This window comes from Sporothrix schenckii, assembly GCF_000961545.1.
Source record: "Sporothrix schenckii 1099-18 chromosome Unknown Cont38, whole genome shotgun sequence".
In the NCBI taxonomy this organism is placed as follows: domain Eukaryota; kingdom Fungi; phylum Ascomycota; class Sordariomycetes; order Ophiostomatales; family Ophiostomataceae; genus Sporothrix; species Sporothrix schenckii.
The window spans coordinates 1206692-1231443 of record NW_015971139.1 but is presented as its reverse complement, the minus strand read 5'-3'; the positions used below and the strand labels follow the sequence as shown (position 1 = coordinate 1231443).

The 24752-nt window shown below is 53.1% G+C and overlaps 7 protein-coding genes across 7 annotated transcripts; 5 read left to right on the top strand and 2 right to left on the bottom strand.

Moving 5' to 3' along the window:
* Positions 1 to 2858: 2858 nt before the first annotated feature.
* SPSK_10726 (uncharacterized protein) lies at positions 2859 to 3178 on the bottom strand (the record flags this gene model as incomplete). Its single annotated transcript, XM_016737027.1, has 2 exons — positions 2859 to 3033; positions 3108 to 3178. 2 exons carry the CDS (start codon positions 3176 to 3178, stop codon positions 2859 to 2861), a joined length of 246 nt encoding a protein of 81 aa, XP_016592120.1.
* Positions 3179 to 7551: 4373 nt separating this feature from the next.
* Positions 7552 to 7977, top strand: SPSK_06723 (uncharacterized protein; the record flags this gene model as incomplete). Its single annotated transcript, XM_016733421.1, has 1 exon — positions 7552 to 7977. The coding sequence occupies one exon, from the start codon at positions 7552 to 7554 to the stop codon at positions 7975 to 7977; it is 426 nt and encodes a 141-aa protein (XP_016592119.1).
* A 547-nt stretch (positions 7978 to 8524) lies between these two features.
* Positions 8525 to 9411, top strand: SPSK_06520 (VeA-like protein; the record flags this gene model as incomplete). Its single annotated transcript, XM_016733224.1, has 2 exons — positions 8525 to 9075; positions 9144 to 9411. The coding sequence occupies 2 exons, from the start codon at positions 8525 to 8527 to the stop codon at positions 9409 to 9411; spliced, it is 819 nt and encodes a 272-aa protein (XP_016592118.1).
* A 4459-nt stretch (positions 9412 to 13870) lies between these two features.
* Positions 13871 to 14420, top strand: SPSK_06669 (uncharacterized protein; the record flags this gene model as incomplete). Its single annotated transcript, XM_016733370.1, has 2 exons — positions 13871 to 14070; positions 14141 to 14420. 2 exons carry the CDS (start codon positions 13871 to 13873, stop codon positions 14418 to 14420), a joined length of 480 nt encoding a protein of 159 aa, XP_016592117.1.
* Positions 14421 to 15744: 1324 nt separating this feature from the next.
* On the top strand, positions 15745 to 16989 carry SPSK_11041 (uncharacterized protein; the record flags this gene model as incomplete). The annotated part of the gene is made up of 1 exon (XM_016737260.1): positions 15745 to 16989. The coding sequence occupies one exon, from the start codon at positions 15745 to 15747 to the stop codon at positions 16987 to 16989; it is 1245 nt and encodes a 414-aa protein (XP_016592116.1).
* A 166-nt stretch (positions 16990 to 17155) lies between these two features.
* Positions 17156 to 18510, bottom strand: SPSK_06300 (uroporphyrinogen decarboxylase; the record flags this gene model as incomplete). The annotated part of the gene is made up of 2 exons (XM_016733006.1): positions 17156 to 18216; positions 18309 to 18510. The coding sequence occupies 2 exons, from the start codon at positions 18508 to 18510 to the stop codon at positions 17156 to 17158; spliced, it is 1263 nt and encodes a 420-aa protein (XP_016592115.1).
* Positions 18511 to 19180: 670 nt separating this feature from the next.
* On the top strand, positions 19181 to 21877 carry SPSK_05937 (uncharacterized protein; the record flags this gene model as incomplete). The annotated part of the gene is made up of 1 exon (XM_016732645.1): positions 19181 to 21877. One exon carries the CDS (start codon positions 19181 to 19183, stop codon positions 21875 to 21877), a length of 2697 nt encoding a protein of 898 aa, XP_016592114.1.
* Positions 21878 to 24752: the final 2875 nt, after the last annotated feature.

Below are 24752 nucleotides of genomic sequence, written 5' to 3'. Positions count from 1 at the left end.
GCGTTGATACTGTTTCATTCCTCAGCACACAACTTAATTGCACGTTGTATAATTTTTGCACACTCGTGTCTTTCCAGCTTTTTTGTTTTCTGCACTGATTTAGCCTCGTGCCGTCCCTCTGCAGAGACTGTACACAAACATGCCGCATCCCAGTGACCCGGAAGCCATATTATTATTGAGCAGACATGGGAGGACTGGCAATATTTTATTCGCCTGAAGCAATCATATATAATATACTGGCGACATGTGGAGCGACGCCCGTAGACCCAGGCCCGGCCGCGACATCTCAAAAGCGCCCGAAACCCGGATCGCTGCATGTTTCGCGACACGAAAAGTTATGGTGTACAACATTTATGGAGCGGCATCCCATCCATCTCTTTTGTGTCTCTCTTGACTTGGTCATGTCGTGTCCTGTACGACTTGATTATGCATGCCAGCTGTCACCTCTTAGTGTTGCCTCAGAGCAAAAGATAAAAACGGTGTGTGGCTGTTTTCTTGCATGTCTGATGTAACAAGCCACCCGCCATCCTTTGTTTTTTTTGGCCTTGTCATGTTTTAACTGCCCCCTTACACGGTGGTACTACGGCATGAGCCACAACGAGATTAGCAAGGAGAGGAGCCGAGTGACTGGGGGTTGGATAATACAAATAAACAATGTGAGTGTGACATTGCCAGAGACGGCAAGACGTCGTATTTTATTTATTTTTATTTTATTCCTTTCCGCGCGGAGGAAGCAAAATAGTACAACTTACGGCGTATGTACACACTTGTGCTGCTTGAAAACATCTCCCACCTCCCTTCGAAAGCGATGACAGGGGGAGGGACTGGGAGGTTTTGTAGCACCCGCCCCAGGAAAGAGATTACAGTGATGTTCCCTCCCCGCCCACATTTTCTGTCATTAAAGGTTTCCATTCCTTGCTCAGCGGCTCGATTCTGCGGAGGCATAAAATATGCTCCCAATAATTAGGCTCGGCATTTGACCCTGTGACAGACCCCCTTGGTCATTTAAACTTCTTTCTGTAAATGCACCGTAATGGCTGCGCAAAGAGACACTACCGTCTTCTAGTGCATCCTCTCCTTGCAGCTTTTTGTGATATGAGAGTCAGCGGCGGCGCAACGAAGACAAGACAAAGCTGAGGCTGTAGAAAAACTAGCTGTAAGTGTGAGGAATTGCGTACGTATGGCAAAGGGAGTAATACGACGCCGGGGACTGATACAACGAACATCAAGATTGCCATGTTGACAGTGGTTCTGGGTCGTCTGGAGACGCAAGAGATGAACTCCGAACTCTCTATTACAACGGGTTTTTGGTTTCCCTGGAACTGGGAGTCAATAAAACCCTGGAAGATACCACCGTCGGCCTGCACCGGTGTGCTTTGACGGTGAATCCCGCTTAGATATTGTTCCTCCGTTTCTACAGTCCTCCATCGTGCCACGGTCGTTTACTTTGCGGCTCTAGATCGACACACGCTAGACGCATGAGGGAAGCGTACGAGAGGTGAACATGAACGAAGAAGAGACAAATAAGGGAAAGAAAGGAAAAGTAGAGGTGTGCATCTGATGCAGGATGATTGACGACAATGCAGTCGCCATACTGACACCGCACCGACACTCCCTGTCAGCCTGCAGGCCGGAAAGAATCGAGGAGAGAAAGAAGTCTTCTGGAACGTGACGCTCAGACTCGGCGAATGCGGATGTGCATAACGATGTGCACTGGGATGGTGTCTGGCGAGGAAACCGCCTGTGGGTTCAACGGGAGAAGGAAGTAAAACATACACAGTAGAAGAAAAAAAAAAGAAAGAAAGAAAGAAGAAGGGGAAGAGGACAGGAAAAGAGGGGCTGGCGGATATGCAAGAGAAGACGAGAGAAGACTTTCCTCTCGTCCCGATTTGGACGCATCGAAAGATACATTGTCCGCGAAGCACGTCGCACGCACAGCATGCACAGACGGAACCCCTTGAAACCATGAGCTCGCCAACCTGGGTCCGGGTAGATCGGCAGTCGCAGGTAGCCCACCAGCGGTGTCATTTGTCAACGTCCTTGTCGTCGTCTGTTGTTTTCTTCGTCTCGTTGGCTTGTCACATCCATCGTCTTTTTCTTTCCATTTTCTTTCTTGTCTCACTCTGGCGCATCTCCTGATCAACCATCCACCAAGGCGTTCCCACAGCTCCCACAGCTGGGAAGGTTGTGCAACTCTGGCGAAGAAAAATGGTGGGAAAAGAAGGCAATGCCGTGAAGTCTGGTCGAAAATAGCACAAAAACTGCAAATTAATCAATCTCGTTTCCGTTCAGCCAATGGCACATCGAGGCCCATCCGGTTCACATTTCCTTTTCCATGGCACCTGGGCCGTCCCAAAGCCAGGTCTGTGGCGTGTGTGTCTGTGTGTCTGGATGCCGCATGACCAAGCTCCAGTTACGATGCAAATATTGTTCGTGGGGTTCTTTCTCGTTCTTTCTCCTCGAAATCTTCATTTCGAGCTCTGCGCCTGCTCGTATTCTCCATATCGACCATGTGCTCATCCCAATAATACTCGACAACCTCTGTCGATATTTGACCCAACAATGAAAAAGAAAAGGACCTTGCCGGTGCACCTTTTCTTGTAGTCTTGGAGTCTCGTCAATGCATATTGAGGACGACGTACGTTCCACGCCAAGCCGCGATTAAATCGTTTCAACGCGATGGACAATGTTTGGTGGTCTGTCGTTTTTCATCTCATCCCATACTCGTCTGCTTTCTGGATGTCAGGCTGCCCTTTTCTCGAGACTCATCTGGAGTTCGCTTGCCTGAGATTTGGAATCTCTCTCTGTCCCTCTTTCCTGGAAGCTCCTGGATCGACACCGATGTCTGGTCTCATCTGTTATCTGCCGCCGCCAATTGCGTTGGTGTCTGTCCCAGGTTTTCCAAGGATCTCCAGGCCTCCCGCTTTGGTCTCTTCCGTTCTCCTTCGGTTGTTGCCAGTGCCCCCTGTCATGCCTTCGATCGGCCTCGACAGCTGCTGTGCCGCGACGGTGGTGTTGCCTGATCTCCCTATGCTATTGTGTTGTACGCCTGTTAAGACATCGGTGGCGATGACGAGTGCAATGCGTAGCTTGGAAGCACTCCGTACCGAGCATGAAGCCACGGAGTGCGGAGTATATTCCGTTTAAAGACATCGAGAACGCGCCGCGTAGAATACATAGTTGATGTCAGCCGCCAATTTATGGCTGACCATGGCTGCCCTTTTAGGCAGTCCATTGCCGTACCATCCTTTTGCTTGTTTTCACTTTGCTTTTTTTTTTCCTTTTCCTTGTTTCGTTCGCACTTGCCTGCGGAGCAATCGTTGAACCGAGCAAAAGGCAATTGAATTTGGCAGCGGCACATTGACCGGAAAGAACTACTGGTCGCTGTCATTTGGTGTATTTTAACTTGACATGCAGTAGGATGTAACCCGCGCTATTTCTGGCACTCATCCCTTCCCAATCCAGCAGCTTGGGAAGGGATAGATGCCGTCTGTGGCACAGCACATGTATCTTACAGCGCACGCCACACTCGCAGCACAGGCACACGGAAGGAACGAGGGGCCAGAACAAAGACACGGCAGTCACACCTTCTGGGAAACTTGCGAGTAGACCCCTCCAACCTCGCTAAAAAAAAAAAGGCCCCAATGCCTAAACGCCTACATGCTTTCACGTCCTAACACTCCAACGCCGTCGTTAACCCGTATCCCTTGCGTCAGGGTGGGCGGAGGGTTTCCACGCCCCTATGGTATGGCACCTTCTTTGCCCTGCCTCCAAAACCCTTCAGCATCTAGCGCTTGCCGTATTGGGCTAAACGCTAGATGACTAGCTGAGCCCGCCTATTGGTTTCCCACCGCACCGGAGCCAACAGGCACAGGGACAGAAGGGGCGCCGGGCAGGCAGGAGCCAAGGCCTATTGGCGCTTTTGCTGACAGCATTTCCCCAATTCCGTCTCAATGCTCCTGGCTCCTTCTTGCTTTGAACAGTAGCCAGTATGCAGGGAGAGACGTTTGCGTTTCATTGTTTATTCTGTGTTAAAATTCTTCAACGAAGATGCTGGGCAAATCTTGGCTCTCAACGTTACTGCTTGACATCGAGGTCTGCCTCTGTCTCACATCCTCTTTTCCTAAAAAAGCATCCGCCCGTGCACTCTCGCTACGGAGCAGGCGCTTTCGCCCAGGAGCCACTGTGGAGAGCAATCCTCGCGCAAGGTAGCAACTTAATCCTCTTTCGGGCGGGTTCTTGCAGTGCATTAATACTAGCACGGCGCATTCTCTTTCCCGTTTTGAATTGACACAGACAGACGGGACCACAGAAGCCCACCACTGCCGATGACCTACCTCCATACACTGAGCTTATGACACCCGGTCAGTGCTGCATAGCATACTTCGTAGCCGCAGCTTCCTAATTCGTGCAGGTGCCCTGTCTCTCGATATCTGATTTCTACTCTACTTCGTAATACTTCGTATGTTAATATTGCTGGCTAGGCCGCACATGCTGTGCCCCTTCTTGGGTCCTTCTAGTTCTGGACATACTTTATCCTGCTCCGACTTCTCCAACACTCGTTCCCTTTGGAATAAGCACGCGTCGCAGCTTGTTTCTCCGCTACTTCCCAATTTCTGGGTCTTCAGACTGTTTGCTAGCGAGCTGATGTCCTTCTCCTCCCAAGCCGTCGCCCCCCCTGACACTTGTTCCGTTTGTAGTCCCACCTCTATCCGTCCTCTGTAACCCACACCTTACATGGTCTCCTCGCAGCGCCTCCCAATTCATCCAGCCGCTACTCTCAACACTAAAACACCATAAACACCTAACTGGCGGGCGATACGACATGTCCAAGGCACTTTGAGACACAGTGACCTCATGGTCCCTAAGTAATTGCTCCGTACGGCGGTCCGCGCGACTTGATATGTCAAATGCAGTTCAGCTTCCCACGCCACAGCACACACAGACATACTGCCAACCGTCCCCTACTATCCCAGAAAATAAATACAAGAGACAGGAAGCTTCCGCGTGCCGTGACGAGTGCGAGTTCCCAGAGAGCAAGTGCTGGCCAGCCCCGTAGCCAAGGCATTTCGCAACAGCCACTTGACACAATACAAATGCCCTCGTAGTCGAACATAATATGTCGTAATGGGTAAGTTGCCAACACCCACGCGTAAATTTATACGGGAGACCCGACTCCATTGTCCATTGACTTGCCACCTGCTACCCTGCTAACTGCACACCTCAAGGGAAAGCGGCTGGGATGCACCTTCTTTCTTCTTGCCTGAGTCCTTTAGGTTTCGACTATCTATGCTCAGGGCCTTTTAGCTCTCGTTCGTTTTTTAGTGTGTTTATCAACGCCGTTCTCCGTCCTCCAAGAACCGCTAGCGCATCTCCTTGCTCGTTCCAGGCTCTGGCTTTTTTCCTTTGCTCGTATGTGGCCGTCGTATTTCTACTATTTTGTCTGGCAGCTCCTCCCCACATGCGGATTGCTTCCCCCCCAAAGCAAAGAAACAAGCCTCTTTTCTCAACTGTCAAACTTACCTTTCCATCCCATCTCCCTGTTTCGCCTCCTCGCTCCTTCCTCGCTCCCATCCACAGTCTTGTTCTTAACGGGGAGCCTTCCGTCTCGACTCCCACATGACCTGCACCACCTTCTCCCACCTTCAACACCTTTTTCATCCGCATCGACGACTGCTCTCCTCGTCGTATTATCAGCTCCACGACCGCCGACTAGTCCCTCTTCTCCATTCGTCCCTCGCGCCTGTTTGAGAACTGCGGCCCAGTCTGCAAAGGTGTGCCCCTGTCCCCTGCAACCGGCCCCCTTCCTCTCTGCACCCCTGCTCTTCCTCCAACTTCTGAATTTGGCTCCTCGTCTCTCGTCTCTCGTCTCTCGTCTGACCGCATGCTTGCGACTTTGCTCTCCGTCGCATTTACGACATACCCTTGCAGATCAGACCAAGCACTCATAAATAAAGCCTGAACTTGTACCTCGCCTTACTTTCAGGACTTTTTTTTTTCACATTTATTATTATTATTTTTTTACTTTCTCGCTTTGCTGTCACGCTTTCTTTGCTCTCAGTCAAATGTGCTCTGCTTGTGGATAGGCATTGCTTAATTTAGAAGACAAAAACAGACACACTCGGCTGTCGCGTTGCTGCTCCAGCTCCCGACGTAATTACGTCTCGACAACTTCAGCTCGACAGGCACGACATCCGACCAAGCCTACAAAATTCCACGGCTTACGACGTTCAAGGCGCGCATCGACCAGCTCCTTGTCCCTGGTTTTGCTGTCTCGCACTGTTCTTATTTCTCCTTCTCTTTTTCGGCTGGTGGGTCTACCTAGCCCCCTGGCTGGCTGCCGTGATCTTCTTCTGTCAACCGTCTGCTCCGCTCTTTTGGCTCTCCCACCGCCAGCCTTTTGGGTCCTGCTCTTCTCTTCCGCACGGCTCCACGCAACGCAACACACAGACACATCCCACACCTCCTTTGCGCGGCGAGCCAGACACGCCCCCTCCACCCCCTCCTCTCTGCAACCCGCCGTTCAATATCCGTCATCCGCGCGACCAACCACGCAAGACACATGCCTGCACTCACACGCAAACACAAACGGCTGACAAAAGAGCAACAATAACGCCGCTCTTGTTACTGCAGAGTGAGCTCGAGAAGACTAGCAAAGCGGCCAAGCTATTGTAAACAAAAGGCTCTGGTGTGCCCGCCTCTCTGGACCTGGATCGTCTCTCGAACTCACTTATTACGCCTTTCTTCTCCCTGTCCTTGTTATTCTACGGCCTCGAGCACAAGCATCTTCCCACAATTACTCTGACAAACGGTACGCAAGGATATATACATATATATACACGGCCTGCCTCTATCTTTTCGGTACGTGCTTTTCTCTCTCCCGTCCCACCTCTGCCTTCTTTTGCTTCTGGTTTTGTCCCCTCTTACTCTCTCTTCCTCATTTAAACAATTCCACACGCGACACAAGGACAGTTGAGACAACTGAGCTGACGCCACGTGAAGGTCATTTCGGCCCTCGCAACCGCCTCCCACCGTCTTGTCCAGCATCATCTCATTACTGTACTCTTAAGCTAGCCTACACCTCCGCAATTGGCAGAAGCTTGCTGACCTTGGCCTGTCAAACGCACTGGATTCAGTAAAGTCACTTTACTCGATACCACCGACACATCGCACGCAAACGAACACTCGTGTTTCTTCCGTCCTCCGTTTGACGTGTTTGAGGCCGCCGTCAAGCTATTTTGACTCCACGAACAACAAACACTGGCACTTTGTGAAAGTCAACAGTTTTACTCTACCTGCTTCCGAATAGAAAAAAGCACGGGCGTCGGGAACATCGTGCGAAGTCGGCCCCTCACTTTTCGCTGTTAAGACCTCCTTTTTCTTCAGTATCGCCTTCGCCCACTATCGTGGCCTGCTGTCGCCAACGCTGCCGCCTCTTTTGTGACACCAGCGCGGGTAGAACAAATCCACACATTTGATTTAACATTATCTTTTGGAGTGGGCAGTATGAACACACATATATACTCGCAGCAATCCCAACAACCGTCAGCCATGCAGCAGGACATGCACAACCAACTGCCTGCCCTCGGCCATCAGAGTTATCAACAGTCGCACCAGTCGACACACCTGCCCACCATGAGTCTCCCTCCGCCGCACGGTTACGCGGACCAGTACCAACACCCGTCGCACGCGCAACATCCCCAGCATCCCCAGCACTCTCAGCACCCGTCGCATACTCAGCATCCGTCGCATTTGCAGCATCCTCAGCATGCCTCGCAACACTCGCAGCACTCTCAACATGGCCAACATTCGCAGCATGCCCCACTACCAACGTCGCTCCCTCCTGTTGACCCTGGCCGTTCGTCGCCCACACCCGCCTTGGAACCACCAAAGCCCACGCCAGAACAGGAGGCGGCCACGCGGAAAGCTCTTGAGCCCACTGTTGGCAGCGAGGGAACCCGGTCCTACAGGTGCTAATCACCCTCCCCCTTCCTTCATGCTCCCGCTCCCGCGTTCCTTGCGAGGAATGAGACAAACCGAGCTCAGCGTTTTGTATTTTGTTTTTGTGGCTCCATGATACTAACGCCGAGATGCACTGGTAGACTCGATGTTGTGCAACAACCGAAACGTGCCCGAATGTGTGGTTTCGGCGACAAGGTACGACCAGGCAAACCCAACCCAGCGTTCCCTTGCCTCTAGCTGCCGCAAATCTGTGTCTCTTTTGACGGCGTCTTACTGCATTTCCTTGTTTGCAAGATGTGTCCGTCGAGGTTTTGGAATGCGTGTTGCCATTTTCTGCTTCCTCAGTTTACTAACCCCTCTTACTTGCTTTGTAGGACCGACGGCCCATTACCCCTCCGCCTTGCGTGCGTATCGTTGTCACAGACCTGGCGACCGGCAAGGAGGTGGATTGCAAGTACGTGGCAGAAATTTGTCCCACGTCTCACAGACGGAAGGGTACCCAAAGTCCTGCGCAGAAATGTATTGCTAATCGGTAACCCGTCACAGTGAAATCGAGCACACAATGTTTGTGTTGAACGTCGATTTGTGGTCAGAAGATGCACTCAAGGAGGTCAACCTGGTGCGGCACACGACCACCACGCCTTCCATTTCATCTACGACCCCTGCCTCGTACGAGCAGGTGGAGAACACCCCAACCTACTCGCCATTAATACAGTCCGACTCGCGTGGACCAGGCTATGGATCGAGCATGTATGGCCAGTCGAGCGCGAATCCGTACGGTCAGCAGTTGGCGTACTCTCAAGTCGCTCCTCCGTACATGCAGCAGTCCAACGGCTACGGCCAGTCGGCCCAATACGGCGGCTATCACGGAGGCGATTATGGCATGCAGCTCTCTTCGCAGGCTCCGGGTTACGGCCCTCCGCGAGTCTTCGGTGGACCCGGTGACATGATGACGCAGCGCCTGATCCAGGGAAACCAGCCCCAGGGCATGTTCACCCGGAATTTAATCGGCAGCTTGGCCGCTAGTGCGTTCCGGCTCCAGGACCCTGCCGACAAGATTGGCATCTGGTTTGTCCTCCAGGATCTTAGTGTTCGTACTGAGGGCAACTTCCGGTAAGCACACTCTCGCTCACTGCAATGATCCAAACCCATACGATTATTCTGCATACTAACATTGACAGCCTGCGCTTTTCGTTTGTTAACGTCGGACCACTGGGCGGATCTCCCACTGGAACACCTGGTGGTCAACATGTCAACACCGGCAAGGCGCCTGTCCTGGCATCTTGCTTCAGTGACGTATTCACGGTCTACTCCGCCAAGAAGTTCCCGGGCGTGTGCGAGAGCACGGTGCTGAGCAAGACGTTTGCGACACAAGGAATCAAGATCCCCATCCGGAAAGAAGGCATCGGCAAGAACGGCCGCGGCGATGACGACGACGACTACGAGTGAAGATGCCAAACTACAACGAGGACGCCGTCTGTCGATCTCACCAAACTGTGACTTGGGTGGTGTCGTTAGCCGCTTTTTTGTCTCTATCCATTTTCACATTCTTTTGGCCCACAACTGCATCACTATACCTTGGTACCGTTTCCATTGACGGCATCACCGATTAGCGACAAAATCGTACCGACAACGTCTCCCATATCAACAATCATGTATTCCAGCGTTTTCCGGTTGTGCGTCATACTGTCTCTAACACGCCAGGGATGACAGCAAGCCCAGCCCCTCTGGCACGGTCGCCGAACACGAAAACGGGCGCGAACACCTAGGCAACTTTTGCGAACCAGCTTTTGGTAGAGTAAACATAAGAGAAACTTGAGGATGACGGAGCGAATTCCGCAGCCAATACGAACCAACAGAACACACTAAGACGACATCTCGGACAGGCCCCTTATTTGGTACTAGCGAAGGGACGACCAACATTCTGGAGGCGAACTTTATTCAACGCACCTTTTTCTTTCATTTCCTTTGGTCTGGTGTCTTCTGGCCAAATTATCCCTTGGTTCCGACCATCTGGTTTGTCCCTCTAGATGCTGCCTATATTTTTGCCTGCCCACCAACAGCAGCAATGGTCTTGGTCGCGGCAATACGGTGTATCCAATTTTGTCTGCAATCCCTGAGGGAAGCCAGGTTCTGTTGAACAGGTGCGCCTGGGTTATTTCATTTCGTTGCGTTTTTGTGATATCTTTTTGATTTTTTTTTTTTTGTTTTTTTTTTTTTTTTTTTGGGTTATTGGCTTGTCTATGCGGTTGGGTGTCTATCTTGCTTAAGTGAATGTTTTGGTATACCATGTCTACAGGTTGTATTACATTGTTTAGACTGGCGGCGTGGACTTCTTCGGCGGCTGTTTCATTAGCTTCTCCATATATACAGTGCAGAGGTTTCACAATACATTTCGCGATACTTTTATGAATTGAACAGCGCTTTTTATACTACTTTGCTCTGCGCGCGGCCTTAACCGAAACACCGGCGGTCGTGTGACGCAAAAGTTATGACCCCGTGGATTGGGAACTAACAGGTTCTGCGTTTGCCTGCCGCTGGCCAATGTTCTTTCTTTCGTCTCCCTCGTTCATCCATTGTCCGGGAGCAAGGGACATATGCTGTCTCGATTGAACCAATGGAGATTCCGTACATCGTACAAAGGATCCGAGATCAAAGAATCAGGATGCAAGTAAAAACGTGGTGTCTCAGTCTTTGACGTACCCAAAACGGGCTTTCCGGTACAGAAAGTGTCTTCCTTTCATTCGCTGTCTCTCCCTGCCTCGAGGACCCGGGGCTTTGGTTCTTGGTAACAGGCTGCTGATTGAGATACTCTCTCCCTCGAAACGAGAAAACAAGTGCCGCCAAATACTAACATCATGTACCAAGGCCACCGACGTGGGAAGCATATCCCTCACTTCTGCTTGCCTCGTTGAAATGCCAGTTGCTTTGTATTATAACGTATATTTGACAGCGGTTACATCATCAGCAGAGCTACAAGCTCGTATTTCCCAATCCGGATAGGTCGACTGCATGACCCAACAGCTCGCCAGCAGAGCTTTACCGACAACTTTTGCGTATTCCACAAGACGAGCACCACACTAATTCTCAAGCAAAAACTCGGCAAATAAAGAGGAGAGCTGTGAGGAAGACAGCAAGATCCTACCAGTACGTTTAGCTCGATTTGACAAGCCCTCAGCCGCATCAACCTTTCCATTCTGCGTGTTTGGCCTTACGAGAGGTACCTGGGTGCCTCCCCTTCTCTTGGCCCTGGAAAAGCTACGGTAACCTGGATTTTCTTATCCGAGTTTAAGAAAGCTCTCCTTTGCCCGACAAACAAGTACCATCACCGCATTTGTAAACATCTCGACATCGAATGGTGTGCACAGTCCTGTAGCAAGTGACGACACCCTTTCCTCCTCTGCAGGCCGCACTTAAAAAACTATGATGCAGCTGATCCTGGGGAAGCTTTCTTGCTTAAGAAGGCAGCAGACAAATGGCAAGCCTCTTAAGAGCTTTCTTGCATTAATTGGGCTTGGAAGTCCAAGGCGCTGGTTCGGGCCACAACGTTGGCGTCAAACTACCCCAGATGGCCTGCTTCAAATTTCTGCTGTCGTGATTGAGGTCGCCTGATTTTGGACCCCGGCTTGTTCTCCATCGACCTTCATTTTGCCTTTATGTTCTCGAGGGTGGGAGGTGTGAGACTTCGTCCTCTTGTCTTTCCTGCAACTTTGCTTAGTAAAATATTTTATTTATATATTTTCTTTTTATATATTTATATTCCCCTTGCGTTGGGCTGCACATAAGGCAATCGGGAAGAGGCAACGGGCACCCGACCCACGAGCCAAGCTTACACGTTCGCAATCAGAGTGACGCTCGTAGGGCGAAGAGGCGGAAAATAGAGAGGCTATTTAAGTCGTGGGGGATCCATTGGGTGTGCTTGGCCCTGGTACTTTGAACTTGAGCAAGATGCAGTTTGCGTAGCCCCGAAGTCTGAGGAAAACAAAACTACGGCACCTTTTCTAAATAGTTGCATGAATTGTATACGATAAGTTGCCACACCGAGGCATCGTCACATTGTTTTCATGTCTTGTATGAAAATATACGGTCAAACGACACCCATTGGGAGGCGTCTGTCTCTCGTCACCGCATGTTTACAATGCAAGGGCGTAATCCGCAGTTGTAAAGCACATATAAACTCTGGAATAATTTACAATGACATGCAAAGAATCGTGGCTGGTCGGAGCTTCCGTAGAAGCAAAAGTCGTACAAGCGCATCTCATATGGATTCCAATTTTCTTGAATGTGAATCTTACAGATGTTCCTTTTATTCCCATTTCAGTATTTCAGTCCCGTGGACTTGGGCCCAAAGCCGGACATGTCTTCACAACTAACCTACCTGCCTGCGTCCTACATGTGAAAGTTGCGCAAGCTCTCGTGGCCATGATGTGGAATTAAGTTCCGTGATGTTCTTCCAGTCGCGGCGAAAGGCGCCATCAGCCGCGCAAATGAGGTGAAGGAGTGGCTAACGCAAGGCCGGTAGGGAGGACGGCATCGCATGGCGACGACGATATGCCCAGTGGCCAGAAACACGCTCTGCTCGCTCTTCTCCCTGCGACACACAACAGAAAGCCCAGGCATGCCGAGCACGTCCAGCTCGCGTAGCTCTGGTGACATCCAAAAGTGTAGGCGTGACCGGTTCTGGGAGCACGCACTAAGGTGCTAGCCCAGGTCTTGTCTTTAGCCATTTGATCTTGTGCCTTTTTGCAACTTTCATTTTGGGTGTAAGTGCGGATGGCAACAGAATTGCGCATTTCTTCGCCCATGGACCAACGGACCAATTGTGCACTAAAAACCGACGTCGTGCAAAATGGTACCAAAAGTTCCCCCTAAAACGGATTTTCATTACGTTTTGATTTACCAATTCCCGTTTGTCCAGCTTTAAGGTTTGTAAGGGAAGTCCAGTCTTGGGTTCAAGGAGCGCACCGCGCCAGACGAGGACAAGGCGAAAAACTTTTCAGACCATCTGCCACCTTTCTACTCAAAGAGCAGTGCCGCTGGGCAAATGTGACGATCAGGATCAAAAATGGGTGAACAGTGAACACCGTAAACCAATGCCTCAGAATGCCTCAGCCATTTTTTCAGCTCTCAGTAGGCCTGCCATTCTCGTCTTTTTGGGTAGGACATTGCCACCATGTTTCAGCAGGTGCGCCCAGCAATAAGATCTTACCTTTCGGTCCCTTTTCGCTATGAGAGTGTCGCAAACATCGCAATGGCTGAGAACGATCTGGCGTGCGCACAGCAGAGACTGTTGACAGCTTGCCGTCTCAAACGCACCCTGTGGAGTCGATCGAATGGCCTAGGACAGAAAAAAAAACTTTTTTTTTTTGCCTTCCGTGTGATCAATTCTGCCCAAGAGCTGGTGTGTGAGTAGTGGTTTTTTCCCATACCTTACCAGGGCCCATTTTCCTCCAGCACTCCATCCCCTGGAACGATCATTTTTCCCTGGAGCGCAGGTGACGTGACGTCCCACAAGGCCTAGGCCAAGGCCACGTTCCCCTCACTCTCCCCTGTCCAGTCTTGTTAGACGCTCCTAGTTACCCTTCTCGGGGCAACGCATTGCGCAGCCTCGTTTCTTTTTGCCTTTGTACCGTCGTTCCCCTCCTTTGGAAGTTTTTCTTTTCCTCCATCGTGACCAAAGCAAAACAGCAAAGCGCACTGTCCACCTCCTGCTCAGCATAAAGAGCTGACTGTCCGGTCCCCTTTGCTGCGAATCGACACTCGTCCCTTCACTTCATCCAACTCAACAAAGCCATAACAGCCCACTCGGGTTCAGCTCACATTCTCCCACACTCACTCCCACTCACTCCCGTACTTACCTCCTCTTCCACTACCGCCACAACCGCCACCACAGCCAAACGACGTCAACATGACGGGCCATCTTGCTTCGTATGGCCGCGGCGGCGCCGGCAACATGGCCGACAGCACCAAGTCCCCCAAGCTGCAGCCCAAGGACCTCGAGACCCCCGTTTTGCGGACGTCCGTCGTGACCACCGGTCGTGGCGGAACCGGCAACATGGCCAAGAACACCGACCCGAAGGAGACGCGCGCCCGTCAGGACGTGGAACCGTACGTGCATCCCCCCCATCCGTCTTTGCGTCTCAAGGCAACATCACGCGTGTCCACTAACCTCTCCTAGTGTCGTTCGTCGTCACAGCAATGGCGCAACCCACGCTGGCCGTGGCGGTGCCGGCAACGTCTTCAAGGCCGGCTCGGCGGACGCAGAGGCAGCTGCCGGGGCCTCCGCTGGCTCGGCCGTCCTCGACGATGCCCACCCGGCCTCGTCTGCCTCGTCTGCCACCTTGCGCAGCAGCAACGACACCAACGGCAAGAAGCCCCGGTCACCCACCCAGCGGCCCGAGCAACCCGAGAAGAGCCTGGCCACCAAGGGCAAGGAGTGGCTGCTGGGCAAGAAGTAGACGGTGTCCGCTGTCTCTTTTTCTTGCATTCTCGTCTTGTTTTTCGGCGCGCGTATGCGCACGTACATATGCTCAAAAAAGGAGGTCGATCATCGGGCTGTTGGGATTTGGTCGCTGCGTAGCATCATCATGGCCTGGCGTTTTCGTTTTCTTTCTTTTCTGTCTTTGTTTCTGGCCGTTTTCGTACACGCTCAGCGAAGCACGTTTTCGCCTTTTTGTTTTGTCTTGTCTTCATTGTTTTGGCGCATTCCGCGTAAATGGTTGGCGCCTTCTCTTGTATGGCTTTTTCTTGTATGGTGTTTTGTCGATTTTTCATGTCATATATTATTACCCCATGCAAACATGATGTATTTCTAGATTTTGAATAACGATTTGTCAGATATCGCCCGTCTTCTTTTTGAAAGTCACTGACCGTATCGCACACCTACCTATATTTGTCAACCAGTCAGTTTATGGCACATTTCTCTCACGTCTGCTTTTCTTGTGTCTCTTACAACGTATCGTTTTCTGTCGTTTGTCCTGTTTCGCTCGATTTTCCAGCTGCACACTGGGATGTTGTTCGAAGTAAGTTTCACGGTGGGACAGAATGAGGGGCGAAAGATATAGATTAGAAGAGCAGATGTCACACTGGAGCCTGAGAGATAACAGATCACAACGAAACGCTCCGTCCTGCATGCATATCTGCATCTTGCATTGCCATCTCTGATAACGAAAGATAGAGAGGACGGACAGCACCAGATACATGCGACCATCAGTGTGGGGAGTTTTGAAGGGGACAACACACATTGGGGAAAACGACTAGGACAACGGCAACCTGCTTCCTGTCTTGTCCAAAGGCGCAAAACAACAAAGGACAAGCTTTGCTTCTGTCTTGCCTGCTGTTTTACCACAAAAGCGTATCGGTTGTCCTCCTTCGGCTGATCTTCCGGGCGGCCGTGCAGACGGCGTTAATAGTTACACTTGCACTGTCACTGTGAGGCCTGGCATACAATGTGACTCACAGCTAGAGCCATCGTAAATCGGCTCTGGCTCCGAAAACACTATTACTGCTGCACTGAAGTGAGCACAATTTCGCAATCCCCACGTCAAATTTCGGGCGCAAAGATTGATTTACAAAAATCCCCCTTCAGGTAATCAGGTACCGGCCGTGTTATTTTCAGGAAGAGACCAAAGAAGGCCTATTAACACGGACCCCAACAGTCGTGCCTTGGCTTGACTCTGACACAACGGTCACCATACGGGATATTATGGTTCGACGAGCTGGTCCAGCATACATGGATTGAGTGGCTACCAAGTACAGTCAGTCCTTCTGCCCACCGCAGATATGGTTATCGAAGAGATCCCTGTGAAGCCAACGCAGGCGCAGTTGCGTCTTCTTCGCGCCCACCTGCCCTACTCGCTGACGGTCCTCCGTCGCCTGCAGGTTGCCGCCGGCGCCTTTGACGGCATCAATTCGGGTGGTTTAACGGGCAGTGGCACCTCCGAGTATGCCCGCGTCCTGTTTGCCTACGACGGGGCCCAGGTGCCGTCGAAGGTCGAAGACGACGCCGTCCACACGCCCTTTGCGGCTGCCTTTGTGGACCTCTCCAAGGCCCGGGAGACGGCTACCTGGATCTATGCGTCCGACCAAGACCAGTCGCTTCCCCCTGGCGCGGACCTGTATGCCGCCGACAACGACCAGCCCGCGTCCTGGGTCGTCGACCGCGGTGCCGAGCTTGTGTCCTCGTGGTCGCCCGCCCGCCGTGCCCGCAGCCGCCGTCTCGTGCTGGCCCTACTTCGTCGCATCCGCGCCATTGCCCAAGACGTTGCACCCGCTCTGGCGGTCCCTTTTCCTGATCGCTTTGGTATGGATGGCGCCGCCGCGGACGTTGTCAAGAGCGTCAAAGCCAACGTCCATGATGGCATCCGCTACCTGTTGCAGAACCCGGACGACGCGGCTGATGATCCCGACCGCACTGCCGTCGTCTTGACGTATTTTGACGCATACGACAAGTGGCTCTTCCGCTTCGAGGACGTGCCGGTGTTGTCGCAACCGGAGGACACGGAGCTTGCGACGGGTATCCGTGAGGACGTGGCGGACGGCGGCCCGGACGGCGCCCGCGCTTCCTTGTCCTGGGATAGGGTGCGATCCCAAGATGATGCTTCCCTTGTCATCAGCCGCACGTCCATTCCACGTACCGTCCATACACTGCTAGGCATACCCAGTGTCGCACTGCGAGAAAAGGCTGCGACCAAAGGACAGGACGGCACCCTCCAAGCCTGGGCGTTTGTGGGCGTGGACGGCTCGCTGTGGACATTGCACACGGAACCCAAGTACCGGGGCCACGGCCTGGCCAAGACCCTAGCGGCACGGTTGTTGCGGCAGTACTGCGGCGCGTTTAATGCCACAATCGACGGACAAACAGGAAATGGCACCGCTGACGACGCAAAGGGTGACGGCTGGTGTGCCGCCGATGTCAGTGCCAAGAACCGGCAGAGCCAGGCAGTGTGTCGGCGGCTCGGAGGAAAGCGGACCTGGGCGACGTCCTGGATCGTAGTCAGTTATGATAGCTTGGGAGACGACGGATGAATGACGTGCCGATATGACTAGACTAGACACAGAATAATACACTTTGTTCTTTTTTCCTAGAGTCGAGATACCCACCATTTTGTAGAAACACATAAGCCGTAACCCATATACTTATTGCACTTTTTTTTGCCTTTACTCCTTTCCTTTTGATTTACGGCCAACTGCCTTACAGCTTCGTCTGCCGGTGGATCTCCTCCAGGAAGAACTTGAGCGTGTCTGGCTTGACAAACGGCGTGATGCCGTGGCCCAGGTTCACAATCCACCCAGACTGCCGCTGCTTCCACTCAAAGCCCTCCACCATCAGCTTCACAGTCTGCGTGATCCCCTCCTCCGTACCGTACAGTATGCCAGGGTCTGCGTTGCCCTGCAGCACCACCTTGCGGGCGCCACGCGTGGCCACCGCCGCCGCCGGGTCCTGCTGCCAGTCCAGACCGACCACGTCGTAGCCCAGCGTCTCCTTGCTGCAGCACGCGTCCAGCGCGTACCACGCGCCCTTGGGGAACAGGATCATCGGTACGCGCTCCAGTCCCAGCGCGGCAAGCCGCTTCGGCAGCTGCTCCGCAATGTACGCCAGGCTCGGCTGCGTGAACTCGCGAAACGCCGCCGGCGACAGCTCGCCCGCCCACGAGTCAAACACCTGCACCAGCTGCGCGCCCGCCTGCACCTGCCGCGCCAGGTACTCCACGCACACCTCGGCGATCTTGTGCAGCAGCGCCTTGGTCTCCTTGGGGTAACGGTACAGCCACGTCTTGCTCTGTACAAACAGCTTCGTGCCGCCGCCCTCGACCATGTAGCACAGCAGCGTCCACGGTGCGCCGCAGAAGCCGATCAGCGGCACGCGGCCCTGCAGCTTCGTGCGCGTCAATGTGATTGCCTTGTACACGTAGTCCAGCTCCTCGACCGCCGCCAGCGTGTCCTTGGCCATGACCGTCTCGTACTGCCCGTCGTCGGGCGCCACCAGCGGCTGCGGGAAGTGCGGGCCCTTCTTGTCGACCATCTCGACGACCATGCCCAGCGCCTGCGGAATGACCAGAATGTCCGAAAAGATAATGGCCGCATCCAGGAGCCCGGCGAACCGTTCCACCGGCTGCAGCGTGATGGTCGATGCCACTTCGGGGTTGCGGCAGCACTCGAAGAAGTCGCGGTCGCCCTTGGCCTCGTGGTACTCGGGCAGGTAGCGGCCGGCCTGGCGCATGATCCAGATCGGGGGCCGCTCGACCTTTTCGCCTACAGTTTGCAACGCATCGTTAGCCCGTGGTCCGTGTTCAACTGGGCGTTCAATTCTGCCCATATGGTTGCCATCCCCTTCCAATGCCTACCCTTGGCGGCCCGGATGATCAGGTCGTTCTTCATCGGCGCGAAATCGTGACCCATAGTTGCAGTGATATGTAGAGAGATGGCCAGCCGTGCGTTGCTGGGAATGGAGGTGTGATTGTTGGCGAGATGATTATGCACAGCGTTGATGTGGCCCTGTCGATTATTGTCTGTCGTTTTTCCGTCCGCGGCAGCCGAGTTTTGCATCTGGTCTTATTCTCTGTCTGGAGCCACAGTTCAAGTCCCGCGTCTCGGCCGTGCCTTCCTCTGATTAAGACACGAGAAAAGCTTCTGAAAAGCTCCTGCCCCACCAGCTCGGCTCGCCGAGAATCGTATTTTACAGTGGTCGACGGGCCTGGGTCGGCCTTTCCCCAGGACGGGTAAAAGCGCGATAAGGTAGAGCGACATGGTGGCTGCAGATCGGTAACAGTACAGTATGAATTGGCTCCTCACGCACGGGTTATGCACACTGTACACTGTAAAGGGAAAGTGGCAGTGGTATTCAATCCTCGGTTTCTGGTTGGACAGACATGCTGAAGAGGCCCCACCCCAACTGCCCGCAAAAAAAGAGCACACAATATCCACACCAAATCGAAGCTCACGAACAGCATTCAACATCGACGACCGGCACACGACGAAAGGTTCTCCGCCGCCACCAATTGACCGGCGGGATTAGGAACTCGGGTTCTAGCAAATCTTGGCCTCGGTGGTGCGAATACCGACCCCGACCTTGTATCCTTCGCCCTACGTTACCATGCGACGATATTGAGGCCCGAATTCTGGAAACAAACTAAACCGCGACCTTCGGCCACGTCTTCTTACGGCCTTCCCTTCCCAGGTCTCGGGAAGGCCGTCACTCTCGTCCTCTTTGCCTCCGATGGCTCCGCAGCCAGCGTCGAGGTGCTGCCGCGCTGTCCGTAGCCACCTCACAAGCTCTCCCGGCGCATCCACTTCTGCCACCGCCCTCGACGGCATCTGGATCACCGACTTGGTTCTGGCCCGCGCATTTTCCCACTACTGCCGCATCGCCGCACCGCCTGCCTCTACGACGACCACTCGACGCTTTGCTAGCAATGTCCCGGGACCACTCGAAAGCCGCCGCCGCCTTGGGAAGCGCCAGATGACCGACCAGCTCAGCTCGCAGCTGTCCCTTGGCCCCGGTGGACCTCTTCTGCCGGCATGGGGACTGCCGAATGCGCCAGATTTGCGGGAGTGGACATGGTCACCACCACGGAGGGCACAGGAGCTGTCAGAACAAAACGTGGTGTCGTCACGGCAAGTCCAAGACAACAGCAGCCGCGGACGCCTTCGGGAAAGCAGCACGTCAGTCTTTCCTGCATGGCTTGCAGGCTTCGGCGGTGAGCAGCCCGTGCCTGAAGCAGCATCACCGGCAGAGTCAATCGAGCCAATGCAACGGAGCATGGCCGCCCAGCTCATGTTCACAAAAGTGCAGACCTGGCGCGAGTCCATCTCCACTCTATCGGAAAAGGACTTTAGTCGCCGGTTAGACGATATATGCAGGGATCTCCAGTCGCACCTGGCCCTTGCCGCTATGACCGTCGACGAGTCTCGTGAAGCAGTTGGTCTCATTTGGAAGGGACTGAGCGATAAGGAAGGAGAGCATGCGCTTCAGACAAATGCGTCAAAGCTGTATTCTGCCGTGCTGGAGGGCATTCGTGCATGTCGTCTTCTCAATGCGAGCGACTATGGTGTTACCTTCTGGCGCGACCTTTATGTCTACGTCTCACAGCTGTTGCCCAACAGCAGCAGCAGAAACAACCGTAGGAGCAGAAGTCCATGGGTGATGACAATGGCACTCGAGACGCTGTTGGCCACACCATCTCAGTTCCTCACGAGCGTGGCGGATCTTCTCCCGCCGCATCTGTGCGCCGTCTTTGTCAACCAGAATCTGGCCACAAGTACGCTCACAGAAACAAGGAACGCGGCAGCAGAATCGTCCCATACCCTCACGCGAGCCAAGGCGCAAGAGATTGCCGACGCCCTTGAGCACATTGACCTTGTTCAGCACGACAAGCTCATCGATGCGACCACCAATCTACTGGTCGCGGCCTCTTTGCCTTCCAGCAACAGCGGCCGGCCCGACCCCAAGATCTCCGCGACGAATCACACCATTACGACCCCTTCCTCCACCATTCCGGGTTGGCTACTCACCCTGGCACACATGCCCAGTGTGCGGCAAGATTGCCTCTTCAAGACCATGTCGCAGCTGCAGTCGTCGGCGTCACAGGCTCAAGTTGAGACAACACAGGTGGCCACGACAGCACAGACGACACAAACCACACAGGACGCACAAGAAGAACCAAGGAAATTAGTACTCGCGGCCACAGAAACCGAAACAGAGACAGCAACTGCTGCCAGCAACAACGCGTGGCACATGCGCAGCGCACACCTCGGCCATGTCGACCTGTGTGAGCTTTTGCTCGCCCAGTGGATCAGCCGAGGCTACGTCACGCAGCAGGTGCGGCGCTCGTTTGAGCAGACCATGGCGGCGCTGGCTTCGCAGGACGTGACCGCAGCGTACGACCACCCCTGTGCGCTGGCGGCGCTCGCGCTGGCCGTGTTCTGGCCCAAGCACAGCCGCGGCCAGTGCGTGGCCCTGTACGTGAGCCTCTTGCGGGGCCTGCGCGAGAAGCTGGGCCGTGAGGCACCGGACGTGCTCGTCGAGTCGTTGAACGCGCTGCTGGCGCACATGCAGTCGGCCCAGTCCTCAGAATCCTCACAATCCTCGGAACGCTCAGAATCTGTGCAAGCTGGGCTCCCCTCGTTCCCACCGAACACGTTTTACGAGTCACTGGCTTGGGCTATTGGTGACCTCGAGACGGCGATACAACTGCACGAGATGTATACGAGCACCATCCCCCTGCAAACGCCCCCGCCAGCCCAACCCTATTGGAACATTGGTTTTTGGGACAAGTTTGCCAATGATCTGGGCACGGCTCTCGATGCTGGCAAACTGTCGCCGGGCCAGGTATCCCACGCGCTCGACCTACTGCCCCGCAGCAAAGGCACACCCGTCTCCCATGCGATGAACGCAAGCCAAGACCCCGCGAAATTATCAAAGTCGAAGTCGAAACCGAAATCGAAATCGAAATCGAATGGGACGTACAAGCCTGCCAAGGAGCTGGGAGCGGCTACAGTCGGCCTCATCGAAAAGCTTGCTATGCATTTTGCTCTAGCGCCGAACCTGGTACCCCGGCGCGCGCTCCGTGGCGTCGAGCTGTGCTGGGCAATTCTTGCCTCGAACACAAGCAAGGCGGAGAAGGCAAGGCTGCAGGGCATGAAACATTCTCTACCACTCCCCGTCTCCATGCCGGCCCCGTCTCTGCCCCTGGCCTCGCCTACTGTTCTCCGCGCTCTTTTCCACCTGATCACGCGCGACCTCGACGATGCCTTGCCTGGCCGGACAAGCCGTCTGCGGTGGTTCCTTGCCATTGTTACGCGAGAGCGCGGTATGAAGGCAGCGGCGGAGTGCGAGCGGGCTCTAGTCCGCTGGCGTGGTGCCGTCAAGGAGCATCATAAACAGGAAGCCATGCGGATTCGCCGTGGAAACTGACATGAGAGTGGAGATATAAGCTCGGCGTGTCGTGGAGACAAAATCATATCTCCATTAAAATAATCAAAAATCCAACGGAGCTACACAATAAAGATACACATATCCACATTCAAACGACAAAAGCATGCACTTGACGTAACAACCCACGCCTTCTAATTTTATTGTTTTGCACTGGCAATGACACGCAAAAGTCATCCCTACATAAGAACAAGTCTATTTTACTGACAATCGTCCACACTGTAAGCACGGGTGAAGAGCACGACAAAGTGTATAGTTGCAGGTCGTGTCGCTTATTTTGCTCGGTTCTCCTTCTATGTCTGTCACACAGCATTTGTCTGACCGTATGACTGGATGTGTCCTAGCTTTCCTCTTCATTTTCTCCTGCTCTCAAGGGTAATGCAACGTGGTGTGAATTAGGCGTTGTACAAAACTTAAACTGGCCCCTTTTGTCTCTTTCCCCTCCGCGATCGAGTCACGAATATCTCTTCATAACCCTGTCCTCATTGCCTGGAGTCTGATGAACTTTTGCAGCAATGATGTCGCCTCAGAACAATCGCTCTCGATACCATGGCCAGATCTCATGTCCTTGCCATCTCGTCAGTACAACGAGTAGTATATTTTGACAGCCGTCCTACAACTATCCTCACCTCCAGCCGGCGCTGACGTGCATCACGTCCTGCAGCCAACCGCCGTCTCGTCTTTCTATCTCTCCGTATTCCCTGATCCCGTTCCCGTCTCTCCCGTATCTTGATCGCATCTAACGATGCACAGAGTGCGTTTTTTGCCCTCTGTCCACCGATATACTTCGCTAGTGATTGGTCCACCTGTGATTTTTTTTTCTGGATTTCTCTGTTACGTCTCTTTTAAACGTCAATGATATCTCTAGACGAATCTGCAATGCATTGCAATGTTATAGCATAATTCGTATTGAATTCGACAACTTTGTGAAGATGAATCAAAACCATAATTATATACAAGCGTTCAGGGATGTTCCTGGTTATTTTGTTATATCTTTTCTCTATTAGCGAGACGCAACCGTCCTCCACAGTGAAGCCCCCCACAGGTAAAAAAGCCATGCGGTCGCCTCTCGGGAACTTACTTTCGGCGGTCTCGAGAAGCGAGCGGGCGAGACGTCTGGCAAGGTGGCCAAAAAAGGCTAAGCAAACAGAGAAGACACTGTAAAGAAATTGTGTTGCCGAACAAAGACTCTCATAGTGTGCTACGTTCTTGGCCGTTATTTCTCCTCCCACGTCTTCATGTTTGTCGGTGTGCTTTCCATTTCTAATTCATCTTCGAACAAGGTAACTTTCCTCTTCCTCAGTACGTATTTCTCTCGCTCCATGTGGCCAACCTTGTGTCGGTTACCCGATAACAGAAGCGATAAGCACCTTTCACTTTCAGCTGGCCGCATTCTCCGAGGCCTTTGTTCATCGAACCTCTGGTACCCTCTCGGTCCATCGTGTCTTTGCCTTTCGGGGGCAGGACTCATCCTTCCCCGGAACCTCCGTCGTGTCTTTTCAGACTGGCTTTGGTGGTACGTATCTGGCTATTTCTTGTGTTTTGTCTGTGATTCTCTCTCTTCATTCCTTCCTTCTGGGTTTCTGCATTTTACTTCCCTTTTCGTCCCATCACAGCGACGCACAAGCCGTCACACCCGCTCGCCACAAAAGTCTCGCTGTTGGGAACCTCAAGAGTGGATGGGGAGACGGATAGTTGTGGCTCCGTTCTCTGATGGATAACGTATCTTTCTCATATTTGGGTTAAGCGTTTTGTACCGCGTATGTGTCTCCTTTTCCCTTTCGTTGCATTTTTTTTTCTTCGATTCGAAGCCAAATCCACTCGGTTTGTTGACCTGGGTGGCGCGGGACTTTGACGGGTGTACGACATACGAAACCAGTGAACAGGCGGACGGCAGAAGGAGTGACGGAAGAACGAAACTCTTGCACAAGAAACTTTGTGTTCTGCCCCCCACCATATACTTGATTTTGTGTTTTTGATCAGCTGTTCCTGCTCTGGTATACTTCGATCTTCCTCACATCGCTCCGATAGACATTGTCTGCTGCTCCTCGGAACTCTTCTTTCCGTCTCTGCCCTCCTCTTTCGATCATTTTTTTCACATTCCCAGTATCGGTGGGTCGTGTGTGAGACATGAGCACGAATGATGCGCATATTTTGTGCTCCGATTTCTTTTCTGCCTTTCTGTCTTCTGATTTTGTGTGAACGTACACCTGTATGTACCGCGCGGCTCCACGACCTGTACACTACATGCCATATGCCGCAGCAGGGCGAACGTTTCCTGCTCATATGTGCGATCGGCTCCGCGTGCAGGTTGTCGAGACCTTGGTGCGCCAATGGGGTGGTTGGGGACGACAAGGGGCAGTGCTGATTGTGTTCGTTTCCCCCCTTGTATCTCTCTTGGATGTGTACTGGAGCTTTGTTGCAACTTCTGCAAGATGTACGTCGTACACAGGTTGTACAGGGTATGCACTGTATATGTATGAGAGCCTAGGAGGTGAAATGTCCTTGTAACCAACAGTAAAAGTGCTAGTGGACTGTTTGGAAGGTGTAATCCGAATTAGGAAAGCAAGAAAGTAAAAAAGGAAAGAGGGAGAGACATAACGGCCAACCGAAAAAGGGAAAGGAAAGCGCGCATACAACTTCGGCTTCGGCTTAACCGCCTCCCCTATTTGTCGGATACGCCTTTTCTTTTTCTCGCTACGGAGTTCCCATGGTTACACACACCACGTCCTTGTTGAGGCCCCGAGGAAAGAGGGGGTGAGAACGTGAGTTATGAATGGTGGAAGGAGCGAGGGAGGGAAGGACCAACGTGCAAAAGAAGGTCAAAATGCCCGGATAGGTAGGTGTTGAAAGAAGT